Below are 22,977 nucleotides of genomic sequence, written 5' to 3' on the forward strand. Positions count from 1 at the left end.
GAAGACAAGCTTCGGGAAAATACCCCTCAGCACTTCAAGGACCTGGTCCCACGTGACCACTGAACCAAGGCATTCCTGATGCTTCCCTCCCGCACAGAGGAGAAGGGTCTTTCTTGGTCATCTAGCAGCTGTGAACCTGCTAAGGCTTAGCATGACAGAACCAGTCAGCCCCACCCTCTCTCCAGCAGCTGCAGAGATCCCACCAGGCCCAAGCCTCAAGGCCAGCCCCGTGGTGGGACTCTCACACCAGGTGCCCCATCCCACCACCCACACCTTAGCCTGAAATTGTAGAGACCTGAATGTGGGGTCCAAAAGAGCCCTTTCCTCCGCACCCGTGGAAGGTGCGGACCAGCTTCCTGACAAGTCCCCACAGCAGACAGGCTCCTCTTCATTCCAAAAGCTCTCTGCGGGATGCGCTTGGTCCACACCCCACATACACCAAGGAGGAGCGGAGAAGGTGAGGTGCTGGTGGGATGCGTGGAGGGTTATTTTTAGCTCAGGCTGTAGCTTACTCAGGAAATAGTTCCATCAAAGGCATCATTCTCAAAGGCCACCAAGAGACGTGTGCCTGGGAGGGTTTATGAGCTCAGACACCAGGTCAGGGAACCCTCCTGGATCTGTCATCGTGTGACCTAAGCTTAAAGATAAGGCCAAATAAAGAAAGCATGGCTTTAAGGGCAGTCCCCTGAGTCCCAGCCTTATGCCATTCAGTGAGTCCTCCCTAAGGGAAGACTAGACCCCATTCAGGACCCTGTAGACCTCACGGAGTATTTTTCCTGTTTCCCAGTGGGTTCAGGCACACCAAGACAGTCACTGAGCTTGCTGCTTGTACCTTGTCAGACCCCAGTTCTTTTGTTTGTTTGTTTTTGTTTTGGGAGGGGGTTTGAGACAGGTTTTCTCTGCGTAGCTTTGGTGCCTTTCCTGGAACTCGCTTTGGAGACCAGGCTGGCCTCGAACTCACAGAGATCCGCCTGCCTCTGCCTCCCGAGTGCTGGGATTAAAGGCGTTCGCCACCACTGCCCGGCCTGGATATGAAAGAACATTCTTCCCAATTGCAGCTTCTCCGTTACCCATTGGACAAAAACTGGTTTCCCCAAGCTCTTTCCATACCACCCACCTCCAAAACCCTGGATCTTGGCTGAATCCCCAGGGATCCAGCAGCATTGTGGCTACAGCCAAGGTGATCGAGTTTGCATTTCCTGGAAAACGGAGGAACGAGCAGTCTCCAGATCAGAGCTAGACTACAGGGTCTGGGGTCTTCTCTATTCTGCCCCCTCCCAGTCCTTCTCAAACCCTCCTCCGATTCCCCACTGAGACACCGGGAACTCTGGAGAGCCCATTCTCATGCCTTGCTCCAGATTCTACCCGCAATGACATCCAAAACCCAAGTAGCAGTTCTCTGTGGGTCCTGACCCCTTGGGGGAGTCACATACCAGATATCCTGCATATCAGGTATTTGCATTATGATTCATAACAGTAGCAAAATTACAGTTGTGGAGTAGCAATGAAATAACTTTATGGTTGGGGGTCAGCACAGCATGAGGAGCTGGATTAAAGGGTCGCAGCGTCAGGAAGGGTGAGAAGCACTGCTTCCGTCGGGTCTATGCTGAGCACTCCAACTTGTCTTCTCCCACGTGCCAGCTGCTCTCCCTGCACTGGGAGTACCCAAAATGTAGAGACCAAGCCCTGTTCCCACTCCAGTCTCTTGAGCCCCCACCCCCACCCCACCCTGAAAGAAGGAGCTGGAAAAGGTTGACAGGACCTTATCTGGCTGCCTTTTGGATGGGGATAAATGAGAAGGAGGTTTTAAGGACATAGGCCCTCATAGGGAAGGACAGACCAGCCAGCCACTCTCCTAAAAGTCAGGTCGGATCTCCAGGATCCATAGCCCAGGTAGGCCCCTTCCTGAAAAGGGTTCAGAGAGCATGCGCCAAGGAATTCCCGTGCCCTTCTCTCCCAGAGACCAAGGGAGGGGCAAAGACCAGGAGGAAGCTTGTAAACGGCTTTGAAGATGAAACAGGCCCATGGCCGCGATTGTTGACACAGCCACACCAGGAGGCAAGCGAGCTGGAGCTTAAGAGGCCAGGCGCTGCCAAGCCAATAAAACACAGCTATTGTCTCTTCTTGGCCTCTTTTAATGCCAGCTGCTGTGGGCATATAAAAGGGCCTTCAGTGACCCAGGGACCACACGGCCTCGGCTCCATCCACTGTCAACTTCTCTCCTCTTTGCACGTGTCCTTTCCTCCACCATGACCTGTGGCTTTCGAACTGGAAACTTCAGCTGCGCCTCAGCCTGCGGGCCCCGGCCTGGCAAATGCTGCATCTCCGCAGCTCCCTACCGCGGCATCTCCTGCTACCGCGGACTCTCTGGGGGCTTCGGCAGCCACAGCGTCTGCGGGGCCTTCCGCTCCGGCTCCTGTGGACGCAGCTTCGGATACCGCTCTGGAGGCGTCTGCGGGCCCACACCCCCCTGCATCACCACAGTCTCCGTCAATGAGAGCCTGCTCACACCCCTCAACCTGGAGATCGACCCCAATGCTCAGTGTGTGAAGCATGAGGAGAAGGAACAGATCAAGTGTCTCAACAGCAAGTTTGCCGCCTTCATCGACAAGGTGGGTGTCCCGGAGCAGCCCCTTCCTGGAGCCCACCATAGGCAAGGCCAAGGCGGGGTGTTGAGGGGAAATCAGAGTACAAACCCATAGAACCCTCAAGGCCGCAGGGTCACAGACAGAAAGAGACTGGAAGCAGGACCTTCCAGTCTGATATGGGAAAACAAATTGAAAGCAAAACTAGGAGCCGGACCTACAGAAGCCGGGCACAGCCTCGCCGCACAGCTCACCAGAGCTGCCCTCTGGGACTCTCCGGTCTGCGAGACCAAGTAGATGCTCATGCAGGAAGCTGGGTGGCCTCCCCACGTCAAGAGTAGAAAGAGTGACCGTGAAGACTGCCTGGAAGTTCCTCTCACAGAGCTGTTTTAATCCCATGGAGCACCTGGGCCAGGGTACTTTGTGCAAGCACCTGTACTGGAGCTCAGCATGAAGGCCTGAGCTACAGCCACTGGCCCCATCCCCAGAGCCTTCCGGGAAGGAGTCTATGTGTGGTCTGGGCTCCACAGACCCGAGCCCGCAGCCCTCCTCGCAGAATCCAGGCAGCCATATGCAACTGAAGTGTGAGCACAGGGAGAGGAAGGCTCGAGGAGAGAGCAGCTCTGGGCTGGGGAGAGCTTTCCAGAGCTGGCACACACGAGACATGACAACTAGCTCAGGAAGGAACTTACCAGGGATATAGCAAGGTTATTGGCCAAAGGCGTCTGTGTCTGAGAGTAGACCAACCTTGTTGGCGGGAGATGGGGGTAATATGTAGCTTGGGGCCCAATAATCTGTAATTATAGGGGTGGGACATGGCCCCTGCAGATCCAGGGTCTCTCTCCAGAGTCAGCCACGTCCCCTGGCTCGGCTCCTGAGTGCAAGGGTGGAACACAAGGCATCCCTGCACTCCCCTCCCAGGTGCCTATTATTCTAACCGAGCTGCTGTTGCAGCATTCCGTAATTGTGGCACACGCTCACTTCACTTTCCAGAGTTTACAGTCTAAGCAGACCCACCGGTCCATCTGCAGGTTGACTGCCACAGCTGCCTCGCTGTGTTATCTTCTCGGGGTGACATCTCTCTCTACACTTTGTGACAGGTGCTTTAACTGCTCCACTCTGCAGAGGGCTCGGTGCTTTATCCAAGGTTACGTATGGTGACCTTGGGTCACGTGTGACCTGGAGTGTGGTTTAAGCACTTCCCGTGACACCAGGTGAACTGACTGAAGTCAGCTCTCAAGGAGTTCCAGGAAGTAAACTGATTCAGCCCCAGTGTGGTTATAGAAAGATGACATGCCAAACAGGGAGGACATGGGCTTTCAGGTGCTGTTGCTGTGTATGTGAGTGTGTATGTATGTGTGTGTGTGTGTATGTATGTGTGTGTGTATGTATGTATGTGTGTGTGTGTGCGTGTGTGTGCGTGCATGCGCACCAGTGAGCACCCTTGCCCTCTGATCCTGCAAGAGTCCATTCTCAGACTTTTATTCTGAATGGCAGGTGCGCTTCCTGGAGCAGCAGAACAAGCTGCTGGAGACCAAGTGGCAGTTCTACCAGAACCGCAAGTGCTGTGAGAGCAACGTGGAGCCGCTGTTCGAGGGCTACATCGAGACCCTGAGGAGGGAGGCTGAGTGTGTGGAGGCTGACAGCGGGAGGCTGGCTGCTGAGCTCAACCATGCCCAGGAGGCCATGGAGGGCTACAAGAAGAGGTGAGGGTCACTGGGCAGTCTTGGTAGGAGCTCCCTGGGTACAGGGGAACATCTGGCCTGTGGTTGGGATCTCTGCCTGCCTAGGTCAGGAAGCCCGCCCCTGCCTTGTCCATCAAGGAATCCCTTTCCCTGCCTTCCTCCAAGCACAGGACCCCTTTCCTTTGTAAGACAGATTGTCATCAGCCTCCCCCAAGTAGTACAGGCTTCCTTTCTCCATCCAACAAACATCTGGGAAAATCTACATTTCCTGGTCTCCAGAACTAGCCCTTAAGCTTCTGGATGATGTTTGTAGGGTTTCCTTCCTACTCTCCTCTCCAAAAACTGCCACACCCAGGTAGACACAACAGGAGGCAACTAATCCAGCCAGCGACATGCATGGTCCCTGCCCTTGGGGGTTTACAGTGTGCTGGGATGCAGGCATGGCATGGTCACATCTGGAGACTTTCAGTTACATGTGACACAGCCATGAAAGATGAGCACTGAGTCTCAGAAAGCTTCTGCTTCTCAAAGGGACAAGCCTTCTTCAGTGGCGCACCCTGGCCACTACCCCTGGCTCTGAGCAGGCCTTCCTACAGAGTGGTCCCTTGGCTCACTCCAGGAAGAGATAATAAACAGGGTGCTGACCAAAGGATGAGGAAAAACAGTATTCCCCTCTGCCCAACCCCCTGCTCTCTCTCTCTCTCTCTCTCTCTCTCTCTCTCTCTCTCTCTCTCTCTCTCACACACACACACACACACACACACACACACACACACACACGTATGTGTGTACAAATGCACAGCTTCCAAACACCGCTATCCTGTCTCTACTGCAAAGACCTAATGTTCTCATGGGCATGTGCCTAGAGCCTGGCCTGTCCCAGATCCTCTAAAGAGGCCTGGAGTTCAGGTTGCTCTGTGAGTCAGCTTCATGGCCAAGGCCCACGGCCACTTGAACAAGGCCCTCTTTCCCTCCTGCCTCAGGTATGAAGAGGAAGTTGCACTCAGAGCCACAGCAGAGAATGAATTTGTGGCTCTCAAGAAGGTGAGTAATTGGAGCTAGTCCCCACCCAGTTCCACCCCACCCTGTCCCCTCTGGGCTGCCACTCAGCAGCCAGATGCCCCAAGCCCAAGGAAGAGGTAACATTATGGCTCTCTGCAAACCTCACAGGACGTGGATTGTGCCTACCTGCGCAAGTCAGACCTGGAGGCCAATGCAGAGGCGCTGACCCAGGAGATCGACTTCCTGCGGCGGCTATATGAAGAGGTAAGAGTGGTAGCCATGGTAAGCACACACAAGGCTTGGAGGGAACCCCCAAACCCACCAAGCCCCTCATAAGTAACCTAATCTGACACATGAGCCCAGGTTGGAGACTGGAGAGCTTGGGTGGGGGACTGAAGAACCAGGCAGACGAGATGAGCTGTCCATCCAGGGCCACCTAGTCCTTCCTAAACCAACAGGTACAGTTCAGTCTTACTGACCCTAAAGCTAGTCTAGAGAATATCAGGCCCCAGGGCATAGTCTGTCCCGAAGGAACCATCTGGATACAGCCTGGGTTTGCTGGGTCTAAGCAACTCCCCAAGCAAGAATTTGAGAAATTCTTGGCTGCCTCAAAGGGAACTTACAAACAGAGAGCTGTCACTTTTTAGGGAGCGGTCATTTTCCTACAAATATGGCTGGCAGGCTCCAAGAGAGCCATGGGGGTTGAGGGAATGGCAGGTGCAGAAAAGCCCAGAGAACCTGACTGTCTTCCTTCTCTGTCCTCCTGCAGGAGACCCGAATCCTCCACGCCCACATCTCAGACACCTCTGTCATCGTCAAGATGGACAACAGCCGGGACCTGAACATGGACTGCATCGTGGCTGAGATCAAGGCTCAGTATGATGACATTGCCACCCGCAGCCGGGCAGAGGCCGAGTCCTGGTACCGCACCAAGGTGAGTGGTCACAACACCTGTCCTTAGACACGACAGTGGGAAGGACTTCAGGATCTATCAGAAAAGGTTTCATGCACCCCAAGAATCTCAAGAAGATTGCAGACAGCTCTCAGGTGGAGGAGGCAGCCCCAGCTGAGCACTGTGCTGCTGTGCATCTTGCATATCTTGCACACTCAGTGGTGGTGTGCTCACTGGGTCAGTGTTGCATCCTGTGCCTCATGGGCATCTCTGCTTCCCCCATCCCCAGTGTGAGGAGATGAAGGCCACAGTAATCCGTCATGGGGAGACCCTGCGTCGCACCAGGGAGGAGATGAATGAGCTGAACCGCATCATCCAGAGGCTGACAGCTGAGATTGAGAACGCCAAGTGCCAGGTATGTAGGGGTCAGCTGTGCTGAGACCAGGGAGGCTGGGTGCCTACTCAGTGCCATAGGGCCAGCATGTGCCCTGCTTGGATCTTACCATTTAGTATACCTCCTGTGTATATGAACAGAATCCTGACCATGGTCACTCTAATTGAACCGTGTCTATAAAGAAAATTTCTTATTTGAGGGTGAAGGATGTTTCCCAGCTGGTAGCAGACTAGATACATCCAGGTAATATATAGAGCAACCCAGGGACCATAGGTGATCTCATTCTCTTCTGTGTCCCCAGAACACCAAGCTGGAGGCCGCAGTGACCCAGTCTGAGCAGCAGGGTGAGGCCGCCCTCACTGATGCCCGCTGCAAGCTGGCTGAGCTGGAGGCTGCCCTGCAGAAGGCCAAGCAGGACATGGCCTGCCTGCTCAAGGAGTACCAGGAGGTGATGAACTCCAAGCTGGGGCTGGACATCGAGATCGCCACCTACAGGCGGCTGCTGGAGGGCGAGGAGCAGAGGTGAGTCCTTCACACACTCCACTACCTCAGGAACTTCCCCGCTTTGTCTGTCTGTCTCCCACCCTGCACATCTCAGTTTCAGCCCCAAGAACCAGCATAAGCTAGAGCCATTTCTGACTGGAGCCCAGTGCTCTTGAATTGGCCTTGGGTGGCCTCATGACACAAACCATTGCCACCACAGAGCCAGAGCTCCAGCCATCATAGGACCCTGCTAGGACTAGAACCAAAGTGCCCTACCTCTGGGTCAGAACTCCCTTGGGTCTTCCAAGATGGACACCTTGCCTATAGGTCCATAAGGTTTTGTCCTGGGTTAGGGCTGCTGGCCAACTTCTGCCCTTGGGCTGTATGCCCAGGAGGACACCTTTGTTACTTTGCATTGCTGTGACCACAGTGCTGGACAGAGGTGGGGGAGCTCCTCCAACTCACAGTTTCGGGGGATCTGTGCCCATCCTAGCAAGGAGACCATGGCAAGGCAGTTCCATTCACGGCTGCGGAAGTATGTAGTGAGGCTGTTCACACAGCAGCAGACCAGGCAGGGTCAAGAGCCGGAGACCAGGGTGTAGCCTTTGAAGTCTCACTTCTGGTGACCTACTTTCTCCAGCTCAACCTCACCTCCTAAAGTTCCACAGCCTCCCAAAACAGCACCAGCAGTCAGAGCCTGTGGGGGCCATTTCTTTCTAAAGCTGGGCCTAGCCAAGTCTGTCAGGGACTTGTTGGGGCTGCACGTTGCAGACTCAGCTGAATGAAGGCAAGCAAGACTTGAAACCGTTCTGACGTCTGCTCAGTATAGTGTGCCCCACATGGCCACAACCACCACAGAGACACCTTTGTCTAAGTGACACGAAGTTAAATATGAATGGGAATGTGGCATCTGAGGGTAACCTGATGATATCTCATTATGTCTCCTCTCTCTTCCCCGCCTTTCCTCCGCTCAGGCTGTGCGAAGGTGTTGGAGCTGTGAACGTCTGTAAGTACAATGAATCCTGAAAGGAAACTGTAGGCTTGCTCATCAGCAAGGATTCCCCAGTGTGGTATACAGACACTGGGCAAATGTCACTCATAACTCCTGTCAAGGGGACTAGGTTGCTCATGCAGAAAGAGAGACTGAGGTTAGCCCCCAGAATGACTAGGGTGGGAAAGGGGAAAGATATCACCCCCAGGGACCCCAGAAGTCACTTAGTATGGCGTCTGCCTTGTAGAAGTGAGTGAGTTCACAAAAGGTGTTACAGAGCAGAAACAGGTCCGTAACTCAGGCCTCCCGGCTCCCACCCACAGGCCTCCCTGCACAGCTTACAAACTAGAATGGAAGGCTCTTTGTGGCCTTCCCTGAAGGGCCTGAGCAACCTCATTGACCAAGGGAAGGGTGACTAGCTGGGGTGGCCACCAGCCAGGCTTCAAGACCTCTCCCTTCTTCCCACAGGTGTTAGCAGCTCCCGTGGTGGAGTTGTGTGCGGGGACCTGTGTGTGTCTGGCTCACGGCCAGTGACAGGCAGTGTCTGCAGCGCCCCATGCAGCGGGAATGTGGCGGTGAGCACTGGCCTGTGTGCACCCTGTGGAAGCGGCTCCTGTTACCAGGGGAGGTGTTAGGAGTCAAGAGGGAGCAGGGAGTGGCCTGCCCCACAGGGCTGGACACAGTAGCCTCACGGTCTGCTGCCCTTGTGTTCTGAGAATACAGTTCCCACCCCCAGATGCCCTTGTGTTCTGAGAATACAGTCCCCACCCCCAGCAGCTGCCCCTCTGTCCAGCTACCAGCTGCTGGCTGTGATAGATCAGCCCCCTGCCTCAGCTGCGGCCCTGGAGGTGCCCAGTCCTGCTTCCTGTGTCTCTAGCCTCTAGGCTGTGTTGTGCAATAAACTCTGCCTACTCTCAGAGTGTGTAAGATGTCGTGCTTTCTTGGGGTAAGCTCATACTGTCATCTGGGGAGCACTGGCTTGGTGATATGGCCAAAGGACTGGGGCCACTGGGGCCTGTCCCTGTGGTAGACATTTACAGGGCCTGTTTCCAAACAGAATTGTCTCCCCATCCCCACCAGGCAGATCTCAAAGCTCAGGTTGCCTGTACCACACCTACTAGGCCATGTGGCTTTGGGGGCATGCTCTCAGTGTAGCCCACCAAAGAGAGATGTGACCCCTGACACCTGTTTCCCCCATGCATACATACACATCCTTTCTTCATTCCCAGAGGCCTTCTCAGTCAATCCCTGTGGTTGGTACAGCCAGAGGATAGGATTCCCTCCTCCAAATAGTCCTTAAGGAAACCAGAGGCCACAGGCTATGCTGAAAGGCAGGGTTGCATGTCTGTCTGTCTGCCTGCCTGCCTGTCTGTCTATCTGCCTGTCTTCCCATCTATCAGTCTGTGTGTAGGTTTGGGGGGGGGGTAATCTTTCTCTCTGTCTGTCTGTCCATCCATTTGTGTGTGGGTGTGGGGAGGCTCAGGAGGGGAGAGCAGTAATCTACCTGTCTGTCTGTCTGTCTGCCCACTCATCCATCTGTGTGTGGATATGGGGGTGCTAGGGGTATCTGTCTGTCTGTCTGTCTGTCTGCCCATCCATCTGTCTGTGTGTGGGTTAAGGGATTGGGAGTAGGTGTCTGTCAGTCAGTCCATTCGTGTGTGTGTGTGTGTGTGTGTGTGTGTGTGTGTGTGTGCGCGCGTTCGTGTGTGTGTGTGTGTGTGTGTGCATTCGTGTGTGTGTGTGTGTGTGTGTGTGTGCATTCGTGTGTGTGTGTGTGTGTGTGTGTGTGTGTGTGTGTGTGTGTGTGGTCCTAACCCCCTTCCACCTACACCCCACTTTCTTCTCCCCCATATATTCACTCCTTGCATCCTAACACCACACACACATCACAGCAACAACTATCAGATGTGCCACCAGGACCACTTTGTGTCGCTCTGGTCCCCACTCCCCGTTGCCATGGCCACCTCACTGCCTTGTTCCCTGTACCTTCGTGACTCATCCCCAGCACTAGGATGGCCACTCTGTTCTTCTTGGCCTGACCTCACTGGTCCTGGGAATACTCCAGAATAGAAGACCCAGAAAAGTTCTGAGCCCAGGCTAGAGGAACCAGAGCTAAAATATCCTCCATCCCCACGCACCCACCCCTGCTGCCCTCCCCACTCCCCCTTCCTCAGCCCCGCTTCTGTCCATGACCTGCCCATGACCTCCTCCCCACCTAGCCACACCCTCTTGAAAAATGTCCTACTGCCTCACTGTTTAGGTCTTAGGCCCCCTGGGATCTACACCTGTCATCTTCTCTCCTCCACTCCGTGGGCCCTGAGTGTCAGGTCTCCAGCCTGTCCCTCCTGCCTCATAGGGTCTCACTCCTCCCATGGACATCACTCATTGGCTCACACCCCTCACCCTGCAACCTTACCTTGAGCACTCAGGGCCCCTCTACCTTTGCACCCTGGCCCTGGACCACTGTACCAGCCTCCACCTTAGCTCCTACTATGCTCAAGGTCCTACCTGGGTAATCCTGAGGCTGTGCTCAGAATCCTGAGGCCTTCACTGGCCTCACTGTTCAGCAGCAAGCCTCGTGTCCCAACCCCACGTGATCCCTCTCTCACAGCCCTGGCCCTGAATTCTGCCTCTCCTGGCTTCTTCATGCCCTTCCCCACATCTTTCTCCTCTCTACTTTGTCCAGAGCTATAGGTTTTTTTGTTTTGTTTTTACTCTTTGCTGTTTGGAGGCCCACTACCCAGCTACCAAATAATCACACAGAGACTTACTATTACTTATAAATGCCTGGCCTTAGCTTGGCTTGTTTCTAACCAGCTTTTCTTAAATTATCCCATCTACCTTTTGCCTCTGGGCTTTTACCTTTCTCTATTTCTGTATATCTTTTTTCTCTTTCTTATTCCATGTCTGGCTGTGTGGCTGGGTGGCTGGCCCCTGATATCTTCCTCTCCTCCTTTTCTCCTCTTCTTGCTCTTCCTCATCTCTCTTCTCTATTTATTCTCTCTGCTTGGCAGCCCCACCTATCCTTTCTCCTGCCTTGCTATTGGCCATTCAGCTCTTTATTAGACCAATCAGATGTTTTAGGCAGACAAAGTAACACAGCTTCACAGAGTTAAACAAATGCAACACAAAAGAATACAACACATCTTTGCATCATTGAACAAATATTCCACAGCATAAACGAATGCAACCTATCTTTAACTAATATTCCACAACAAAGAGCAGCACCCTTTGAGGCCACAGTCCTGTCCAGCATCCCTCCTGGCCCAGGCTGCCCTTGAATTCAGGCACCAGAATTGTCTTCATCTTCCTCCCAAACAGCTCTCCAAAGTATTTGCTTCTCTCCCTCCTACCACAAAACCATACAACAAATGCTTGTGTCTTTCAACAAGCTTAGAATTGTTGAATAGCAGTAAATTAATTAGCTATATAAGTATTCTTGACTGCAATTTATCTGGTAATTTTGACCCCACTAGATAGTACGGCCACTGGCAATCACAATTGGTTGGTTAGTTGACTGGATTTTTTGAGACAGGCTCTCCTGTCATCCAGATGGGTGTCTGTAGCAGGGATCTTAAAAGTTCTTATTAATAAAATCAAACCTGTGCCAGGTATTGGGGTGAACTGGAAGATCAGAGAACCAGAACAAGCCACAGCTACCTCACCTTGCCAGTTCCTCAGATGGTCCTGTTTCCTCAGACTGGAAGCCTCTGAGTCCTCATCTGAATGGCTCTCAGCTGAACTGTGTTGCTCCAAAGCCTGAAAGCTTAACCAGCCAAATGCTTAAGCAGCCAAATGCTTCTAGTTTCTGATCCTCACGCCTTATATACCTTTCTGCTTTCTACTACCACTCCCTGGGATTAAAGGCTCGCTTTCTGGGATTAAAGGCATGTGTCACCATGCGTGGCTGTTTCCAATGTGGCCTTGAACTCACAGAGATCCAGAGGGATTTCTGCCTCTGGAATGCTAGGATTAAAGGTGTGACTGCCACCACTGCCTATCCTCTATGTTTAATATTGTGGCTGTTCTGTCTCTGACCCCAGATAAGTTTATTAGGGTGCACAATATTTCAGGGAACACAATACCACCTCAGGTGTCCAACTCACTATGTAGCCAAAGTTGGCCTTGAACTCCTGATCCTCCTGCCCCCACTTCCTGAGTGAATATATATATATATATATATATATATATATATATATATATATATATATATATATATACCACCAACCCCCAGCTTCAGGTTCTTTTTATTCCGATAATAGTTATTAATGTCACTCCTCAGACGACACACACATTCACACAGTAATACATATGTCAGTGACAGAGGGGCTACAAGACAGTTCAAGAGGCCACAGACTTCACAGAGATCTTACTGAGCACAGAGAACTAACACATGTGCAGGTGGCCGTGGGCCGTTAGGTAAGAAAGCCAGCTGGAGAGATGTTAGAGGTGCAGAGCCAGGCCTACCTGCCAGCAGTACAGTCAGGTGAGGTCCGAGGCCAGGTCTGCATGGACAGAATGGCCTTCACTGTTCTTAGTGTGTTGGATAAGTTCACAGGCCTGGTTTTTCTGATACAGTTTTAATCTGCTCATGTGTCCATGTGTTTCCATCTACTCTGATAAGTTTGTGGGTGACACTTTGTAGCTTACATAAATGAGATTTATCAGTGTGTACCTCATGTCAGATATGAGACAGTTGATGGTGTCTTCACACACACACACACACACAAGATGCAGAGTGTTTGAAATGGAGCCAACTGCTATTTGATAAAATGGAATCACCCATTGCAAGGCTCAGTTCAAAAGCCACCGTTTTACACAATTCAGAGCAAGGTGAAGCTTGCTCACACCACACAGCAGTAGGAACCTCCACAGAACACAAGCCCCATCTTCCATGGCTCTCTCTGCCCCCCAAGTGACCTCAGGGTATCTAGAAGAGTATACTAGCCACACACACACACACACACACACACACACACACACACACACACACACACTGGCTCTGACCCCCCACTCTGCCTTTCAGGTCTCCCGGTCCCTTCACTTGCTCCCCACGGGGCCTCGGGTGTTCTTGTCACCTGGCAAGTACAGGGACAGAGCTCTGTGGGGCTCTTGCAGTTCTTCCCTTGTTGGAAGCTGCTCTGGGACACTGATACTTCTTCCCAAGGACTTAAGGGGGGTGGGGTGTTAAGGACAGGCAACCTCAGAGGGTGCATCACAGTGTAGCACAGGGAGAACTCAGAGGGTCACCTTCTTCCCACCCTCTCCAAGGCTGACACTGTAATGTGGTGACATATTGTGTACCCTAATAAACTTGCCTGAGGATCAGAGGACAGAGCCAGCCACTAGATTAGACACAGAGGTCAGGCAGTGGTGGCACACACCTCTAATCCCAGTACTGGGAAACACACACGCCTTTAATCCCAGGAAGTGATGTCTGGGCAGAGAAAGGTATATAAGGTGTGAGGAAGCAGGAACTCACTCTCTTTAGGCTGAGGATTTTGTGGAGGTAAGAACTAGTGGCTGGCTGCTCTGCTTCTCTGATATTTCAGCTTTTACCCTGGTATCTGACTCTAGGTTTTTTATTAAAAGACCATTTAGAAATTCAAGCAACACTGTAGTCTCAGCTATTAGATCCAATGATGAGTCTCCAGGCTTGCCTCCCTGTCACCATAGTCACCTGCTGTGTGGCTTTTCCTGGGGAGACAAATGTCTGCATATTTACCTAGATAGGGCACTGATGAAAAACAAAAACAAAAACAAAAAAGTAATGTTTCTAAGTAAGTCTATTTGAAGAACCAATGAGTGTGTGGAGTTCCACATGTACAGAAGTGTGGGTGACTGAAAGGCAGCTGCATCGTGAAAGAGCCAGCCCACCCAGCGTGGACAGTGACTCACACACACACACAGGGTGGCATCCTGGAGCTCAGGCAAGCTCCCTGTCAGTTCCACCTTTATGGCCTTGGGCAGGGCCTGTGAATCTAGGGAGCCTCCTGAGCCTGGGTCTTCACTGTCTTCCTGGGTCTTGTGAGCCTCCCTCCTCCTTCCCGGAGGAGCTTTTGAGTTTGGAGGAAACAGCCAAAGGACTCTGCAGAGCCCTGGGCGTTAGGGCTGGGAGAAAAGGGAAATGGGCAGGAGGATCGCTAGCCAGAGTCAGAAGCAATGCTGGAATTGAGACCTTAAGGAGAAGCAGGGCTCTCCGTCAGAATCACCGAAGAAGTACAGTCCCCGTGTTCACTCAGGTAGAGAAGAGTTAAAGATGCCTGTCTCGTGCCGGCTTGGGTGACACACACTTGTAATCCCAGCACTCAGGAAGCTGAGGCAGGAGGGTTATTATGAGTTTGAGACTAGCCTGGGCCACAGTGTGAGAGACTCTGTCAAGAAAGGAAGGAAGGAACGGAGGGAAGGAGGGAGAGAGGGAGGGAGGGAGGAAGGAAGGAAGGAAGGAAGGAAGGAAGGAACAAACACTGGAGAGAGAGGGGGGTTTTGTCCCAGTCCCTGAAGCTTGTTTTAAAGGAAACAGTTATTGTCTGTGAGGAGCTATCCAGGCAGACAGACATGTCGCAGGCACGGAGTATGAACTGAAGATAGAAGAGACAATCCGTGGGCTCAGGAAGGCTGAGGACTGGTCTGCAGGATGCCCTGGAAGCTTAAAGTGAACCAACCTGCTTTCCACTCCGCTCTCTGCCCCCAACCCCACCCCAGCCTCCACCCACTAAAAGCTTCCTCATACAGAGTAATTTCTCGTTCCTGTCATCTTTGCCCATCATCTCTCTGGATCAATGGCGACCAGGCTTTCCAGAATCTCTGATGAAGAATGGAAACGCGCTGGCAATCAGAGCCTCTGTGCCAACATGCTTGAGATGAGATGGCTCAGGTAGTGGGCAGTATCAAAATAACTGTCCCTTGGCTCCTGCTCTGCTCTGTGCATTAGCCGGAGTGCCTGAGCATCCCGTGGGCTGGCAACATCACCCCAATAGTCACACAGGTCAGAATTTCTCAACCTGTGGGTCGTGACCCCCTTTGGAGGGTGAGTAACCCTTTCCCAGGAGCTGCCTAAGACCATTAGGAAACACAGATTTTTACATTATGATTCATAACAGTAGCAAAATTACAGCTATGAAATAAATAACAATGAAAATAATTCTATGGTTGGGGGTCAGCACAGCATGAGGAACTGTATTAAAGGGTCGAAGCATTAGGAAGGTTGAGAACCACTGATGTAGGTGAACTATCTGGGGTCTGGAAGCGAGGGCCCTCAACCACATGTACTGGTTGCCAAACCTGTGACAAGAGCCTGAGCATCCTGGCCTTTTTCTACCACCCCACTCCACCTTCTCAATTGGATGGCGAGGGATGCTGTATCACATGCTATTAGCAGAGCTGTAGGGTTGGAGCCTGCCCTGGAAGCTCTGGTACGCCAAGCTTGGCCACCTATCCTCAGTAGGCCAGTTAAAGACAAGCACAGTGGAAAACAGAAGAAGATCTACCCAAGAACGCTACATTTGGAAGAGGAACAAACAGTCTAGTGACCACCCCCCATCCATCTTTGGGATCCTGGCATGAGGTTTAGGTTTAAATCGACAGCTAGAGGCGTGCGTAACTAAGCAGTGCTGGGGGGGGGGGGGGTGCAGTCCTACCTATCCAACCGTCTGACCCTGCTGCAGTCTCTCCCGCAAGCTGTCTGACAAGTTGTCAGAATTCCTCAGGGTTGGCGCCCAGCTTGAGTCTTTCACTTAACTGAGCATGAGATTCCTGGGAAATCCTTATTCCTCTGGAAACATTGTTTCAATAGCCTGAAAAGGAGGGGCACAAGTCTCTGTAGTATATGTTCAGGCCTGCTGGAATGTTTCCAATGCCATCACAGCAACAGTAACAAAAAGGATAAAGCCCTTGTCCCGGCATCATTTAATGCTACACAATGTCCAACAATTTATGTCTTCTCCAGTTCATCCTCCATATGGCTCCCAACAATTCTATCCTTCTCTGAGCACAGCCATTCAAACCACAGAAAGGGTTCAAGACCCAGCCTCTTGACTTGGGGCTGGTCCCTATGCTCCAAAGGGAGGGTCCCTCCAGGCTTCTGTGCCCTGGCCTTGTGAGAACAGGAAGCCATGAAGGAGAAGAGAGGGCCCTGACCATTGCGCCAGCTGAGCTGCAGGCATCAATGCCAAGCATTTCAGCGAAGGCATTTAGGACTCTCCAGCTACCTGAAGCCAGCATCATAACGGAAAACAGCCGCCTGACCCCACAAAAAAAACAACAGTGTTTTAAACAACTGCCTTTGGGAAGTTTAGTTATGACATAGAGCTAAGTACAGAGAATTTGGTACCTGGTAATGAGGTGCTGTTGTAACAAAGTCAAGAACCTGTGGCATTGGCTTTGGGGCCAGGCCTCAGGCTGAGCTTGAGTGTCCTCAGGGAGATATGTGGGGAAGAACTAACTACAGTGAGAGGATGGATGTTAATACTGGGGAGCAGAGAGGATGCTCCTCATGTCTGTGTGCGTTTCTGTGTTCTCTCTCTCTCTCTCTCTCTCTCTCTCTCTCTCTCTCTCTCTCTGAATAGAAACAAGGGCATCACACATGCAAAGTGTAGTAGACCTTTTGACACCATGGCAGAAATGTCTCAGAGAAACTATGTGAAAGAGGAAAGCGTTACTTTGGCTAAATGTTGCGGGCTTTTCCATCTGTGGCCAGTGAACAGAGAACTCACTGGCTTCCTCCGTTTCTTCCTTGTCCTACTCAGTCCTCTAGATTGTGGGACAATTCCTCCCCCCCCCCCACACTCAGAGGGTGTCCGCTCCCCTCTAATTAGTTTCCTCTGGAAACCCCTTCACAGACACAACTTTGCAAATACCCTGGGTCATTCTCCATCCAATGGACTGAAAATCAAGGTCAGTCGCACCGCCAGGCAGCCCCAGCCATGTCTGCCACCACAGCTCCTGTGTTTACTGTTTTACTGCTTGCCAGCCACCCCTCCTTCCCCTAGTCCTCCGCTGTAGTTAATAATTATTTGTGATCGTTCCCTCTGCTCCCAATACTACTTTCCCATTTGAGCCTAGCTGATATATTCTAGCCAACAACCCTTACCTAAGCTCTCAGCTGCCAGCCAGCACCAGGGCCAGCCTTGCCAGAGAGGCCCTGAGAACCTCTCAGTCATCACAGTACCCAGAAAGGTGCCAGGTGAAGAAGAAGAGCTCCCCTGCCCACCCACAGGGTCAGGAGGAAGCAGGAGGAGTGAGGAAGTTGTGTTTGAAGGCTTCCTGGCTGGGATCATAACTCAGCGGGAGAGCACTTGGTCAGGATGTGCGAAGACATGGATTTGGTCCTCAGCACTGGGAAAATATATTTATTTTAAATTTTAAAAAAGACACCTCTCTGGAGAGATTTGCCATATGCCATCATTGTGTGACACTCTTCCCACAAAAATGTAGACACCATCGTCTCATTTGACAGATGAAAAGCCAAAGTCTGGTGAGGATGAGAGACCTGCCTGTTGAGATGGAACTGGACTGCTGTTCTGACAGAGCCTCTAGAAACAAAGCCTTTCCCCCTCTCCTCAGAGCCAAGAGCCACCCTAGGAATGGTGTGACCCTCCTCACTCTCCAGCAGGAACTGACACTCGGGATGGAAGCAACTTGTTCATTCACCCACACAACAGGTGACAGCCACCACTGTGAATGCCAGGTCTTCTGACCCTGACCTACCAGGAGTTCCTCTCCTCCTCTCCTCTGCCACCCACTGCCGTCCTTCCGTTCTCTCAGTCCCTTCCTCAAGCACGACACCCCAGAAACGCCCTTCAAAGAAGGGAAGCAAAATGACTGTGGCTGAGAAGCCCCGGGTGACATTTCACCTTGTCCAGAGATATCTTTGCTGATCACAGTAAGGGGGAGAGAAATACTGCCTGCATCTAGTGACAGAGGCCAAGGATGCTACAAAATAAAATGTCCTGGGAGACCTCAGGGACAGTCACCCAGCCCACGATGCACAGTGCTGAGACAGAACACCTCAGTTAGAATACTGACCACCCCACAAGATTCTCTGCCTTGAGTCTGCCTTTGTTGTCCCCAAGGCCTGATTTCTCCAAGCCATAGGAGCTGCCTATTGCTGCCTTGCCTACTGAAAACACCAGGTGGCTGGTGGGGGTCCTGAGACCTCTGGCGGTGGCACCTGTCATAGGCAGAATTTTGGAGAGTCTGAGGCGCAGGTTTGATTCGCTGCAATTAGTTTATTGGGAACGCAGAGTGAGACAAAGGCCAAAGTGCAGGCCGCCGCCGAGTCCCTGGTTTGGGGGCAGCGGCTGCCAGGCAGACCCGGAAGGAGATGCTCTGGGTCACGTGGTCTCTCGCTGAGTGACAGGAAAGCCAGCAACCGTGTTGGTCCCTGTCTCCATGCCCAAGCAAAATCATGCTAGGGACCTGGCGGACAAAGAGGATCCTGGGGCAGCGGATCCTCCAAGATCTTAAGACCAATGAATCCAGCAAAAAAAAAAACAAAAAACAAAAAAACAGAAGGGGAAATAAAAGCAAGAATCCTCAAAACAAGTTACTAGAGAAGGCTACAGAATGAGATGGAGGCGCCGAGGCCACTGTCGCGCTGTGCGGTCACTTCGTGGGCAGAGTGGGCAGTGTTCCTAGCACTTCTTACAGCCTCCGCTGCAGGCGCCCGCCCCGGCGCAGGGGGCGCAGGCATTGGGGGTGCCCACCACCACGTTACCGCTGGGGGCGCTGCACACTCTGGTGTTGACAGCAGGGCCAGTACCGGAGACACAGAGATCGCCACAGACGACGCCACCGCGGGAGCTGCTCACGCCTGGAAGCGGGGAGAACGTGGGAGATGGCGTCAGGCACTGCCACTGCCAGGCGGCTCTGCAGCAAGCGCATGTGTTCCCGCCCCAAAGGCTCGAACCACCCCGCAGGAAAGGGGAAGGCTGGGATTACTTACACACATTCACGGAGCCAACGCCCTCACACAACCTGCGGGAGAGGAAAGGGAGGACAGATGTTAGTACACCGAAAGCACGGGACAGGGGACATCGTGGGCCCTCCTAGGGAAACGGTGTGCGAGAGACCGAGAGACCAGGAACTGGGGGTAGGCCTGGGGGCACTACGTGAGCTCGGAAGGCAAGGCACGTCCTCCATCTCACCACGCACGCTATTCTCTGTGCACCCTGAGTTTTAGCCTCCCCAGTGGGGTCTAGGCCTCCCCCCCAGAATAATCCATCGCTCTCATGGGGACAAAGAGACCTAGACACGCGTGGGAAAGCACTGGCTGCTGTTGTCCTGTGGGTTCTGAGTTGTGAGTGCATTCCAGGGGACCAGAAGCGACCTTCTAAATCCTATCCGATTGCCATCATGGCAATGTGGGCCTAAAGGAAGCCAGAACATTTTGCCCCAGTTTCTGAAAACAACGCCTGACATCACACATGACTCCTCCGTGAAGAAATGAGTATTGGAAACCCAGAGCCAGCTTGGAACCAATTACAGCAGTTGATTCCTTGGGAACTCACAGACTAATGACAGTGAAAGGCTAAAACTCCATCCCCACCTGGCCTGTATCTCTTGTCCACTTGGCATTAGCTCCCAGAAGGGCACCATACAGAATTGTCTTGAACACACAACAGCCAAGGGCTGGCAAACTCGGCCTCAGATCCGCAACCCGCCCTCTCTGGTCTCCTGAGTAACTGCTTCTCTCCACCCCGTGCGGTGGAGGACCTGCGGTTCGCTTCCCGCTGCTCTGCCTATATCTTTCTCCAACTTCCAGATCCCCAGGTCCTATCACCCTGTGCCTCTGGGCTTCCCAAGCTACTTCACTGTGTTGGGGGTCTCTCTGTGTAACCACACGGACTTCCAGGGACCAAGTCTGTGTCCCCATGTCCCCAGTACACACGATTCTCCATCTGTGTGCCACCCTGGGGACTGGCTACACACAAAAAGCAGCTCTGGATACAACCAATGACTGACCAGGAGACAGAAAGCAAGGGTACAAGATGAGATCTTGGTTTAGAGTGGGGTCCTTACGGTCTTGGGTTGTAAGGGGTCCTCCACCACAGGAAGGCAAAATGGCCAGAAGTTCCTCCACCAGTACCCAACTCTGACTAGTGAAAACTAACAAAGTTCCTCTGCTGTCCATACCGCAGTCCGAACTGCAAACGGAGAGCACTTTAGGGCACTCATTGGCAAATGGCTAGGCAGGAGGTGGTGGAATCTGCTACCACAAGCTGCTGTTATAGATAAACCTGAATTTCCAAGGGTGGAGTGGAGCTGGCCAGGGCCAGGTTAGGAAAGAAGATGGGGTCCTGAGAATACATGCAGATCATGATGGGGAAAGAAGCATCACCCTAGGAATGGACTCAGCTAGGCCTCAGGGGAGCAAAACTCAGTACTTCCTGTAGGCAGCCTCAGAGACAGGTCAGCTGAAGAAGTGAGATGGAGCTAGATCAAGGTTAAAGGACTTACACAGATTTCCTATGCACGTGCAGGATGATGAGATGAGGAAGCGAAGATTGATGAGTACCCTAGGTGTGAGGCTCAATGCTGAGGACCCAAGAAGGGTTGGGACAGTCAAGAGCTACTGGACCCACCTGTGCTCCTCGCCCTCCAGCAGGCGCCTGTAGGTGGCGATCTCGATGTCCAGCCCCAGCTTGGAGTTCATCACCTCCTGGTACTCCTTGAGCAGGCAGGCCATGTCCTGCTTGGCCTTCTGCAGGGCAGCCTCCAGCTCAGCCAGCTTGCAGCGGGCATCAGTGAGGGCAGCCTCACCCTGCTGCTCAGACTGGGTCACTGCGGCCTCCAGCTTGGTGTTCTGGGGACACAGAAGAGAATGAGATCACCTATGGTCCCTGGGTTGCTCTATATATTACCTGGATGTATCTAGTCTGCTACCAGCTGGGAAACATCCTTCACCCTCAAATAAGAAATTTTTCTTTATAGATGTGGTTCAACCTGAGTGACTATGGTCAGGATTCTGTTCATATACATAGGAGGTATACTAAATGGTAAGATCCAAGCAGGGCACATGCTGGCCCTATGGCACTGAGTAGGCACCCAGCCTCCCTGGTCTCAGCACAGCTGACCCCTACGTACCTGGCACTTGGCGTTCTCAATCTCAGCTGTCAGCCTCTGGTTGATTCGGTTCAGCTCATTGATCTCCTCTCTGGTGCGACGCAGGGTCTCCCCGTGACGGATCACTGTGGCCTTCATCTCCTCACACTGGGGATGGGGGAAGCAGAGATGCCCATGAGGCACAGGATGCAACATCCACCCAGTGAGCACACCACCACTGAGTGTGCAAGATGTGCAAGATGCACAGCAGCACAGTGCTCAGCTGGGGCTGCCTCCTCTACCTGAGAGCTGTCTGCAATCTTCTTGAGATTCTTGGGGTCATGAAACCTTTTCTGATAGATCCTGGAGTCTTTCCCACTGTTGTGTCTAAGGACAGGTGTTGTGACCACTCACCTTGGTGCGGTACCAGGACTCGGCCTCTGCTCGGCTGCGGGTGGCAATGTCATCATACTGAGCCTTGATCTCAGCCACAATGCAGTCCATGTTCAGGTCCCGGCTGTTGTCCATCTTGACGATGACAGAGGTGTCTGAGATGTGAGCGTGGAGGATTCGGATCTCCTGCAGGAGGAGGGAACAGCAGTCAAAAGCTTGTTGAAAATTCAGTCTAACACCACATACCTGTGTAAGCCTCTCAGACCTCCCCTGGTCCACACAGGACTTCACAGCCATGGAATGACTGTCTTCAGTCTACTTGCCAGGCTTCCACCTGGCTGCTGCCCTCACCTCCTCATACAGTCTCCTCAGGAAGTCGATCTCCTGGGTCAGTGCCTCCACGTTGGCCTCCAGGTCTGATTTGCGCAGATAGGCACAGTCCACGTCCTGGGAAAGAGGGGTGTGTGAGTTTGAATCACTTGGCTGATCATTTCCCAAAGTCCTCTCTCTCTTCATACATCCCATGCAACACAGTGGGAAAAGATTCCTATGTGCAAGTCATCTCAGCCCCCAATTCCCAGCATGCACTTGGCAGCTTCTCAGGACTGGAGACTCGCTGCCTCTCAGCCCCCCAAGACATCTTCCCTCTTCTCACTCTTTGATCCCATTCTATTCTAAAGAGCTTCCCATTGGCTCCCAGATCAGCCAACTGACCCTGACCTGAACTAGCAAGGCTTCAAGAGGGCATCTGGCCACTCCGAGTGACCCTATCATCCTGTACACACTGGCTTAGGTCCTAATGGTCAGACTCTAGAATGGGATGTAGACCACACTATTTTTCAATGGACCGAATGAAGCCCTGTGGCTACTAGCACCCCAACTGTATACCCTAGAAGCAGGGAAAGGCACACCAAGGTCAATAGGGGATCAGGGCAGGAACCAATAGACATTCCAAACAGATCCATGGCTCCGCGGCGGTGGAACCACTAGCCCTCCACTAGGTGCCAGCATTCCAGTTGGCTACTGCCTTCACAACAGCCCTTTGTCACAGCCCTGGGTATGACATTCGCTGGGACACCTCTCTGAGAATTTTCCTATCTTGATGTGGGAAGGTCACAACCCCCACAGAGATTAAGCCTTGGGGTGACCACAAGCACAGCGTGTCGCTCAGGTATCCTTGTTACCCTGTCTCCCACACCAATGCTACTTGCCTTCTTCAGAGCCACAAACTCATTCTCGGCTGTGGCTCTCAGAGAAACTTCCTCCTCGTACCTAGGACAGAAAAGGGAAAGGAGACAGTATGAGGAAACCCTACACTCCTTGCCAGGGAGTGCCGTAGAAGAGCTCTCACTGCCGTTCCTGGCCCTGCCGGGTCTTTCTGTAGGAAGCTGGGCTGTCTGGGAGTGCAATCAGGCTGCAAAGGGACCTCTCAGTGCTGTTCTGAAGTCACCCCAGGAAGAAAAGGAGGATTCAACCCCAATCTGGGAGTGGATGGGGTCTTGGGGACT

General features: G+C 52.6%; 2 protein-coding genes across 2 annotated transcripts in view; one reads left to right on the forward strand and one right to left on the reverse strand.

Moving 5' to 3' along the window:
• The first annotated feature begins 2,249 nt into the window (after positions 1 to 2,249).
• Positions 2,250 to 8,667, forward strand: LOC131896514 (keratin, type II cuticular Hb1-like). The gene is made up of 9 exons (XM_059247187.1): positions 2,250 to 2,612; positions 4,083 to 4,291; positions 5,254 to 5,314; positions 5,441 to 5,536; positions 6,042 to 6,206; positions 6,454 to 6,579; positions 6,860 to 7,080; positions 8,016 to 8,047; positions 8,501 to 8,667. Exons 1-9 carry the CDS (start codon positions 2,250 to 2,252, stop codon positions 8,665 to 8,667), a joined length of 1,440 nt encoding a protein of 479 aa, XP_059103170.1.
• Positions 8,668 to 18,666: 9,999 nt separating this feature from the next.
• The window catches only part of Krt7 (keratin 7), a 64,925-nt gene continuing 60,614 nt past the window's right edge, over positions 18,667 to 22,977 (reverse strand). Inside the window, exons 3-9 of the mRNA XM_059248046.1 lie at positions 22,681 to 22,741; positions 21,821 to 21,916; positions 21,491 to 21,655; positions 21,119 to 21,244; positions 20,617 to 20,837; positions 18,978 to 19,009; positions 18,667 to 18,845 (exon numbers count right to left, since the gene is read on the reverse strand). Coding sequence (XP_059104029.1) covers positions 18,667 to 18,845; positions 18,978 to 19,009; positions 20,617 to 20,837; positions 21,119 to 21,244; positions 21,491 to 21,655; positions 21,821 to 21,916; positions 22,681 to 22,741 — 880 coding nt within the window. The remainder of the gene's footprint in view (positions 18,846 to 18,977; positions 19,010 to 20,616; positions 20,838 to 21,118; positions 21,245 to 21,490; positions 21,656 to 21,820; positions 21,917 to 22,680; positions 22,742 to 22,977) is intronic.

Source organism: Peromyscus eremicus, chromosome 20 (assembly GCF_949786415.1).
Source record: "Peromyscus eremicus chromosome 20, PerEre_H2_v1, whole genome shotgun sequence".
NCBI classification, from domain to species: domain Eukaryota; kingdom Metazoa; phylum Chordata; class Mammalia; order Rodentia; family Cricetidae; genus Peromyscus; species Peromyscus eremicus.

Coding starts and splice junctions, on each gene's coding strand:
- LOC131896514 (XM_059247187.1), top strand. CDS start 2,250: ATGACCTGTGGCTTTCGAACTGGAAACTTCAGCTGCGCCTCAGCCTGC. Junction 5,537..6,041: donor TGCGGCGGCTATATGAAGAG/GTAAGAGTGGTA, acceptor GTCCTCCTGCAG/GAGACCCGAATCCTCCACGC. Junction 7,081..8,015: donor CTGGAGGGCGAGGAGCAGAG/GTGAGTCCTTCA, acceptor TCCTCCGCTCAG/GCTGTGCGAAGGTGTTGGAG.